At 43.3% G+C, this 10058-nt stretch overlaps 1 protein-coding gene across 4 annotated transcripts; it reads right to left on the bottom strand.

The window, feature by feature from the left end:
* Window positions 1-259: 259 nt before the first annotated feature.
* On the bottom strand, window positions 260-7472 carry CBLL1 (Cbl proto-oncogene like 1). Of its 4 annotated transcripts, none has more exons than XM_034063201.1 (6): window positions 7340-7472; window positions 4565-4732; window positions 4127-4224; window positions 3786-3869; window positions 2882-2955; window positions 260-2323 (listed from the first exon to the last, which is right to left on the bottom strand). In XM_034063201.1, the coding sequence occupies exons 1-6, from the start codon at window positions 7350-7352 to the stop codon at window positions 1282-1284; spliced, it is 1479 nt and encodes a 492-aa protein (XP_033919092.1). In that variant the 5' UTR covers window positions 7353-7472; the 3' UTR covers window positions 260-1281. The 4 variants fall into 4 exon arrangements, with proteins under 4 accessions (XP_033919092.1, XP_012984330.3, XP_012984329.3 ...); XM_013128876.3 differs by lacking the exon at window positions 7340-7472 and adding an exon at window positions 6741-6900; XM_013128875.3 differs by lacking the exon at window positions 7340-7472 and adding an exon at window positions 6741-6900 and having other exon boundaries at window positions 4127-4227.
* Between the last annotated feature and the right edge of the window lie 2586 nt (window positions 7473-10058).

The following is a 10058-nucleotide window of genomic DNA, read 5'->3' on the forward strand; positions in this document are numbered from 1 at the left end:
ACTAACATGGATTAAAAATGCAAAGATAAGCACTCCAATGATGGACTGTGCTGTCATCTTACTGGCTCATTCTCCTATCAGCTGCACTAAAAAAAAAACCCGAACATTCTCATTTATTACATTTCTCTCTCTATAAAACATAAATTTTGGGCCAAAGGAGACCCGAGGGCCTGTTTACACTGCTACTTTTTGAAAAAAGAAACCAAGACACTTAACTGGTCGGTTCAGTTAAATCTGTATCACAAAATCAAAACAGATGAAGGATGTGTAGCTTTTTATTTCTTTGTATCTACATGTGGGTTTTCAGACCACTTCTTCCAGGTTATCCAAATGGGAAATTTTCCTACTGTACATGTTGTATAAAGTGACAGAGGCAAACACCACTTCCCTACCTAAAACAACCTGCTTCTCACAGACATGGCAAGCCAATTCACAGCCACTTCTGTACAAACATAGCCGTAGGCAAACACAAAAGTTTGAATTCAACACTAGTGAACAGCATACATATAAACAGAACCTTCCAAATCAAAACTAGCTTTGAAACAAGAACTCCATAAAGCCAAAACCCAAATTAAAATTCCCCACTAAACCCCACAATACATCACATGGTTTTATGTCATCCCCAAAGTTGTATTTCTGAACAACTTATCTATGAATTTAAAGAAAAAAAAAGAAGAAAGAAAAAAACTGAAATGCAGTATTCTGCATGCCTGGTTATAGCCTAAATTTGCTGTAAGTAATGGTAACTGTTAGTAGGAGAAATATTTAAGTTCCCTTAATATTTCATTACACTGCCCATTTGGAAAGCATTGGTGCTGAAATGGTGGCCCAGAACTGTGTTAATTTCATATAAAAACCCACCACTTTTACAATCATGTTTCAATTTAATTATTGTACACAGGTTAACAAAAATGTATCACAAGTGAAACACTGGATTTAACAAAAACAATATTCAGAATGGTACAACACGTGTTCATTTTCTCCAGGAAATAATATTACAAGTGTTCATCTTAGGACAATTTAGCCACAATAGAGACAGAAGTTCTGTTAAAATGCAACCGTGGTTTACTAAGCCACTTATTTTAGCACTACAGAGTATTTGAAGTCAGAGTCCTACAGCCAAGGCTTAAAATTCATTTAAGATTCAAACCCCAAAATGTCCTGCAGTCAAAATGACAGTATTAAAAAAAAACACAACAAAACAACTCCAAAACAATTAAAAGGCTGTTGTATATAACTTTATCCTCTTCATAGCACTCTCTATTCATGTAATTGCTTGTATCATTGGTAATAGGGTCTGTATCTGGCTTGATCAGGGTGGTGTGGTCCAGGAAGCGGGGCCTGAGCAGGAGGCCCCTGCATCCTTGGAGGTGGAGGTGGCCCCCTTGGAGCTGGCCATATCCCTGGACTCATTCCCCCAGGCTGTGTGAAAGGGGGACTAAGAGTTCCTTGATCTTCACTGAACTGCGGCAAAGAGTTTGGATTATAGTGATGGGGAGGGGGTGCATTTACATTTACGGGTGGGCCTCCATGCTGAGGAGGGGGAGGTCCTGGAGGAGGATGATTCATATATGGTGGCATCTGGGCAATTATATGTCCAGGTGGTGGGGTAATAGGAGGAGGAGCAGAGGTCATTGGTGGTGGAGGAGCTTGGCTATACACCATGTGAGGAGTACCTGCTGCCTGGGGAGGGTGCTGCAGAGGATGGCTTATTGGTGGAGGTGGTGGTGGGGGTGGTGCATAATGCTGCTGTGGAGGCATAATATGATGAGGGTGCGATACCACTGGTTGACCCTGGTACTCAGGATGATGATGAGCAGGTGCAGGGGCTGGTGGAGGTGGTTCTCGAGCACCTGAACTGGAATCATCCTGAATAGGGACAGTGATTAAGTTGCTGTGTTTTCTCGTGGAGATGCGGAAGGTGTCCTGACTGACTGGGCGAGGTGGCGGTGGAGCCATTGACATCTCTGCAGGAGGTGCACGAATGTCTTCATGTGGCTGGTTGTAATGCTCATGTGGCACATGCTGTAAAGGAGGTGGTGGCATCATGATGTGCTGCTTTGGCGGAATGTGGCTCATATGATGTTTCTCAGGTGGCATTATGAAGCGCTCAGGAATTTCGGCAGGCGGTGGGGCAATAGGAGGATGCACAGGTTCAATTGGAGGCCGACTAACAGGCTTCCCAGCTCTCATATGGCGGTGGTTGATGTGAGCTTGTAAGTCCCTCTGTGACAGGTAAGTTCTCTTGCACCCTTGAACAATGCTACACATGAAGAGAGACCCTCGTACACACTGCTCGATTCGCTGCACTGGCTCATTACAGCTAAATCATAAGAGAATATTGGTTTAGAGTCATCATAGAGAGCTCTATCTGCAATATTTTTTGTTAAGTCAACTAGTTTACCATAATTATGCAAATCAGAACTGATAATTTCTTCACCACCATAGCAAAGAAAGAAACATTTCATTGATTTTGAAGTTCATCTTGGTTTTAAGTTTCCAAACACAACTATGAAAGACCATTAAAATTTCATGAGGTGGAAACTTATAGATAGCTTCACTCTCACAAATTCCCTCAGTGCATTAAGACCTACCTAGAGTCACTCTCACTAAGTAAATTAAACTGCTGTTATAGCTCTAATTTGAAAAGGAATGAACAAGTTATCTACCCAGATACTTAAACAGTAAATGCTGATCTCTTGAAATCCCAAAATATAAAATATGAAACTATAATCAACTGATGTAGGAGAGAGTATTCTACTACCTCTGCTAAAAAACTACATAAATAATTACATAAATAAATGCTATCACAGTATCTAAAATAAGGTATTTAAATTACTTTCCTACATTTCATTTAATAACAAGTCTAGAGATAACTTACCCTGGACACATCTTGTCTCCCTTTTTCTCATGTAGTATAGCACAGTCATAGCAGAAAACATGCTTGCAAGGTATCTAGAGACAAAAAACCAGCTCTGTTAGGTCACTGTATATAAATATCTCTGCCATTCTGCAGAATGTCCTATAGCACAAAATAATAATAAAGGTAGCTAATAATAAAAGTAACTAAATTCTTTATAAGGTGAACAAGCACAGCCCACAAACAGGTAGTTTGAAGTTTACACCATCTTTGCATAAAAGCTTTCTAAAACAGTTTGTGTTGACTTTGGGTTTTTGGGGGTAGGTTTGTTTGTTTGTTTTTTAATGTTGGCAAAAACATATAGGCAAAAGTTTAGGTTTTGCAATAATACCAGCAAGAACATTCACAGAAGCTGCATATGAAATCTAATTACATTTCTCTTGCTGGCAAGGAAGAAAAGTTTTAAAAGCATTAACTGTCATTAAGTCAGATCCTGAAGCCTGTTACATCACACTTATAAATCTAATTTAATCTCAGGGATTTTGTCACAGTAACCTTAAAGAGACATAAAAGCAAACTGTTTTCTAACATCACTGTGACTCTTAAACAGCTTTCTTTTAAAGCTAAGTGGTGTAAGGTCAAAACCCAGTGAATTTGAAGGTTTTTTTTTGTTGATGTTCTGATTTTTTTTATTAACATTTTCAATCTTACTTTATTACATCAGGGGGTGAAGTGATATCAGCCAAATGGAAAAAACACCAAACACGTCAGCAACGAAGGCCACCAATTCCATCCTGATATTCTGCTGATTTCAGCAGGTGTCTGAATAAACGGTAACCTCTAAAGGCTTCACAGAAACACAGTAAAACCTAATTTTACCTAAAGGGAAGCCATGACTACATCTTGCAATGACAGTTTCACTCACCATGCGTCCATACATTTTGATGGGCAATCCACACTTATCACAAAAATGGACCGGTGTATCATCCTTTTCCCCCAGCAAGTTTATCTGATAGGATAGAGAGGGGAGTGGGAGAATAAAAAAACAACATCACTCAAAGCTTCTCATTTCAATTATCATCAACACACTCAGTATTTCTGAATTAGTTGAAAAGGAAGCAAGAAATGTGAGAAAGCAGAGGATGTATTTTTTAATCAGTCAGTCAAAAATAATGGAAACAATTTTACTTAAGAAGGTATCTACCAGAACTATCTACAGCTTGGAATGATTCACAGAGGTTCATGACTTCCCATCCATGACTTTACCTTACAGTCCCAAAAGATGGGTCCAGGGAATCTCCTTTGACTGCCAAACATTTCACCACCTTTGCATTCGTATCGCTCCTCTTTGTTATACTCAAATTCTTCTGTGAAAAGAAGAAACAAAAGAAAGACAGGAGCCAACCACCATGCTTCCCTGATACCAGCTGCTATTAAAAGCATGTATCATTCTATACTGAAACCATCAAGAAATGCACTTCCAATCTGCAGGGCCCATTCTACAGAAAGGTACAGTCAAAACAGTAAGCCAGACTGTTTCGGGAGTGTGCACCATGTAATCCTTATAGAGCAACAGTACCCAGGAATTTGAAATTTGTTTGCACTTAGAACCTTGGGCTCCAAGCCTTCAGGACTGAATACAGTCTTGAACAATGCTGCAGTATAATATGCTCCCCTGCAGGGCTAGTATTTATATCAATTTACCTTCATCACCAGCTTGTGTCTTCGAAGGCATCCTGTTCATATTTCTTGCAGTTCGAGGTGCAGGTTTGGTTTTATTGGTCTGTTTTGAGATAAGCTTTATAGGGATTCTTCTACGAACATCAAGGCCACCCAATGATCCTGAACTATTTGTTCCTTGCAAATCATTGTCTATGAAAGGGGAAAAAAAAGTTATGTATTTTTTTTAGTTATCTAATAGTTTTCAGAAGAGTTTTAAGAAAAATAACGTTTAAAGCTTTTTAAGACTCATACAGCATATCAAAGTTTAATCACTACAAAATAAATATCTTCACACAATTTCTTCTAGAAGACAAAAAAACTTGCATTGGGGAAAAGTGTGATTTTAGGAAATCTAGTTATAAAACTAAAGCTATTTAAAAAAGTTAGCAAGCCTGTCATTCCTCCACAAAAGGAAATAACCCCAAACATTAATTGTATAGCTTCTCTCACAGCATAAATAGTACTGAAGAGTCAATTCTTTGTACAACCTTGACAACACAGAATTTCTTATGAGAAAAGGTAATTTTTACAACTTATGTAAATTGTTTATTAAAATTGGAAGGAAATTAGTTTATTAACTCACCATCTTGACATATCACTTACAAGTTTAGCATAAAGCATCACAAAAATATCAATACCTAAGAATATGTAGTAGTACCGTTGCTAAACTGGAAATTATTGTTCCCCACTATACGCAGAACTCTCTTTAACCAGATTTAAATCTGAATACCATGCCAAAGGAAGCAAAAAGTAGCCTGACACATGCTTCAGTAGATACAACACTGAGAGATAATTGAAAGGGGGTTACTGCAATAAGCAATACCAATGAAGGCAGTACAACTCCCTCAGCTTCCAGTGAGTCCACCTTCAACCACTGCATTCACACAAAAAGAAAGTTGTCCTTCACAAATCTACCCAGCTCACTGTTACTTAAATGGAAAATGTAATTCTGGCAGCTTTCAAAGCTCAGCCTTGAAGGGGTGTACCACAAGCTGTCACAGCATAAGCCCTGCGATCCACTTGACAGAGCACTGGAATGATCAAGACCTCCAGGGATTACAGTACTGTAGCATCTGGACAATAAAATTAGGGCCCCACTAGTGTAACTCTGCACAATGCCTCACAAACTACTGTCCCCCAAAGCCTATAACCATCCCACACAACACAACAAGCAGGAGGAGAAACAAGAAAAGGGGGGAAAGGGATTGCTCTAAGCAGCTATCACTTGAACTAGGAACTGCAACAAGGTTTCAAATTAGGACTGTGACCTGACAGTCACTTAAATGTAAAATCGAGAGACCTCAATTTCTTCTGACAGATCAGACGTATTTATTCCTCTCAGCACTGTGGTTTACACATTTCATGCTAAGAGGCAATACGTAGAAAGGTAAAAGCAATGAAGTCTGGTTTTATTTCTGTTCATCTGTTGCTTTGGCTTAATCTCTCCTGTTGGGTGAAGAGGTGACCCAGCGAACACAACTCTCCCACTGGCCTTCCACAGAGGCTGCTGGACTAGAACATCAGAGTTAATGATGCTAAAGCTGTGTATTTTTCACTTGTTAGGAAATGCTGGTTTCTATCAGAACACACAAAACCACACCACCACAGACCAGAAAAAGTCTCTGCAGAGCCTTAATCCATCTGCAAGTTGGAATAACTAAAACAAATCTAAAAAAAAAACCCAAACCAACAAAAAACCAACTAACCAACCAACCTTGTGTATTATTTAGTCCATTAAACTGCCAATATTCTGATATCTTTGTTCCATATGCCTTTGCAAGCCACGGGTATTTACATGAGTTAGCAGCTCAACTAATCCAAACTAGCAAGCTTATTAGTCATTCATGTTTCATGAAAGGATAATAAATTCCAGTCTGTGTGAGCAGAACTACCAAAATTAAGTTCAGGAAAGAAATAAAACAAAACCAAAAACCAAATGAAAACATACCAAAATTGTTAAGACTACTCAGAGACGCTCTAATTAGAGGTGATACATCCTCCTGAACTGCCACGCTCAGCAACCTTTCTTAAGTTTTATCTGTGTGTTTCGGGTATTGGGACTTTTTAATCATCAATACAGTTCAAATACTATATAAATTTATAACGCAAACTTTGCTATGGAGAAGGCAGGGGAAAAAAAAAGCACAAAACACCATACCAAAAGCCCCATGTCCACTCATCTATCCGTTGGATGACGCCAGCACACGAACCAGGAAAGCTACGAAGCCAGATTTAAGCATTTATGCCAGTTTCCAGAGCACAAGCACCGATCCAGGCAAACACACCAGTTACACACCGGCCCCGCCGCCACTCCCGAGCCGCCGCAGACGCGAGGGCTGCGGACACACCGCCCCGCTTCACTCAGCCGCCACCGGCAGCGCCTGACGCCGCGCCCAGCCCCGCCGCACTCCGCAGCCCACCCCGGGCGGGTGAGTGGGCTCCAGGCGCTGGCGGCCCGTTAGGTGCGGGGGAGGGGTGTGGGGGGGCGGAGGCGGGGAGGCCGCGCCTCCCCCGGGGGAGTGAGGGACGCGAGCCCAGCGCTGTGGGGACGAACCAGGCCGCACCGCGCGGGCCGCGGGGAACCGCGGCAAACCTGGGCCCCGCTAGCGTTACTGAGCACCAGGCCGCATCCCGCCGCCACCCCGGCACCGCCCCGCGCCCGGCAGCCCCGCCGACGGCCTCTCCCCGCCCGGTAGTGCGGAGCGGGCGCAGGTGCGAGCGAGTATAAACGGGTCTCCCAGCCTCTCCCCTCCTCACCATTGTGGTCCATGGTTCGGCGCGGGGCACTGTGGGAGCGGAAGGGCGCGGCCGGAACCAGAAGCGGCCGGGAGACGGGTGGGGGAGCGTGAAAATGTGTGCGGTGGGGAAGGTTTTGCTGGGCCGCGCTCAGTGCGCGTCTGCGGAGCGTCCATGCAGCCGCAGGACGGTGCGCGCATGGCGGAGCTCTACGGACTGGGGCACCGGCGCAATGGGCCCCGCGATATAGGCCGGGGAGGAATGCGCGGCTGCCCCGCTGTGGCTGCCGGGAGGGAGGCGGTCGGGCCGCTTCCCTGGGGTATAGTTCTGTGAGCTGCGGAGGGAGCCCGGGGGGCCGCGGAGATGGCGGCCGGGCCGGGTGCCACCCTGCGGGGAGAAGAGCCTTGCCTGGCGGCGGGCAGGATCCGTGCTCTGGTCAGGCGCAGGCGTGTCTGCTGTGAGTCATCTTCGGGATGTCGGCTCCGGGGCCTCCTGCCCTCCCGGAGCTGGTTCCCGGTGGAGTTCGGCTGGGTGGCCTTGTGCCGCGACAGCGAGGGGCTCGTTAGAAACAGCAGGCGTGACCCTGTGTTGCTTGGGGAAGGGCAGAATTAAGAAGAGGGGTCTTTCTGTTGGAGAGCCGCAGCAGCGCTGCCCGCCGGCCCAGCGGGAGGGCGGTGTGGTGCGGATTCCAAGAAATGGGACAGATATAAGAGCTCTCGGGCTCCCTGAATTGCTGCTGGCCGGCCTCAAGTTTTACCATGGAAACGGCATATTCTTGACATTTGGGGCTGTGGTAACGTCAGTGACTTGCTGGAGCAGTGAACACCCAGGGCACCTGAAAGCGTCAGAGAATCAGAATAGAATGGTGTGGATTGGAAGGAACCTTAGAGGTTATCAGATTTCATCCCCCTGCCATAGGTAGGGATGCCTTCTACTAGATGCTCAAAGCTCCATCCAGCTTGGCTGACAGCAGTAGAGCTTACTACCTCAAGAGGCTACTCTGTGTTACTTCTGAAGACTTGGCAGTTTGTAAATGCTGTGTAATTCAGTGGGATACTATCATGGAAGAAAAATATAAATGCAATTAAAACACAGGTTACAGGGTTTGGTGACTGGCTCACTGAAGGTCTCCTGGACTGGGACCTTGTGTCCTAACAGAGGGAGTCTCTCATTATCTTTATAGCCTTAACATCTGAAAGCTGCCATTTAAGCCTATTGTTTCTTGTCTTACCCCCTCAAGGCAGATAGAACAGGTTTTCTCTTTTGTCTTTGCTGTTCCTCAAAAGGCAGGCCCAAGGGAAGCTGACACTGATTCCTGCTTCCACAAACACACACACCGCCAATAATGTGATTTATTTCTCCATAATGAGAATTCACAAAGAGTCTTTAAAAACCCAAATATGCAGATGCATGGAGCATGTTTTCATTATGTACAACTTTATTTTCTAGTTAATGGATACAATTGCTGTTAAAACACAGGATTTTTTAGAGGTAAAAAACTTAAAAATACATGTCCAAATTTAATGCTCAAAATGCATATGAAAGTATCACTTCTTCGTTCTACTGGAACAAGATGAGCACATCTAGTTGCATTATTCACAGATGTTAGTACAAAATTGTGGAGAATTTTAGCTTCTTTGCAAAATCCATTATTTTAGTATCCTTCGTTTTGAGGGATGCATAGAAAATTAAGAAGCGCATACCCCCAAAACATTGTGAAAGGCATTTTAATGCCTTCTTCATGTCACATTGTACCATTCTGTGTAACTGTAGGCTTTGTGTGAAATGCTGTTTTTGTGACGAAGAACAAATACAGCCATGCCTGGAAGAAATATGTGGGCCAAGAATAAGTGCATTGAATGGTATTTTATAATAATTAATTCCAGCTGAAGTGTTGCATTTGGAAAGGAAACTGGAAGACAGTTGAATATTTAACTGCTTTTTATAAATACCTGTATGGGTAAGAACTGGAGAAGGTTCAAAAAATAGGGTAAGCCCACATCTCTGTCAAGTAAGGATGTACACTCAAACTTCACAGTGCAGATGCTCTCTTAACAAAAGAAACAATTCCATTTGCATCTTTTCCATAGTGTGTGTTCTGCACAAAAATGAGCTGAAAGCTCATTTTATTAGTCCCAGGCAGAGTATTTTACTTTTTACATGGAATGTACATGCACTTTAGAAAAGCGATACAGGCTTGGACAAATGTGCCTGCCTTTGTCCTGCTGTTTCTGGCCTTATGGTACTGGCAGCAGTACCTTATGTTCAGGTTAATTTTAGCTGGGGCCATGGCCTGGTAGGGAAGTTTTGTCACTAACGTGGGCAGAAGTGTCAACCTCCTGCATTAGGCTGACGAATGGAAAGGGAGAGAATGAGGACAGGCAGCGCTAAAAGCATGACCTGTCAACTAAGAACAGCTGAGCCTAAGCATTAGTGTAATCAATTAATTTATGTTAATTAATGCTTCCATCTGAGGAGGTGCACGTCAGCCTGGTTTGCCACATTCTCACCTTGTGAAGGTGCCTGCAGACATGCAGATGACATGTGTCTTTGAATACAGACCTGCGTCTTGCAGGCTTAGGCTGGAACATCAGTATCACCTCAATTCAATCCTGTATTGCATTTGAAATGAGAAACTTCTGTCCGTTATGAAGGCTTAAGTTTTTGCCTCTATTAGAGAATACAGATGTCAGTCTGGTGCTGTTACCTACTCTGTAAGATGCTGTCCAACTGACAAGAG

This window comes from Melopsittacus undulatus, chromosome 5 (genome assembly GCF_012275295.1).
Source record: "Melopsittacus undulatus isolate bMelUnd1 chromosome 5, bMelUnd1.mat.Z, whole genome shotgun sequence".
NCBI lineage: Eukaryota > Metazoa > Chordata > Aves > Psittaciformes > Psittaculidae > Melopsittacus > Melopsittacus undulatus.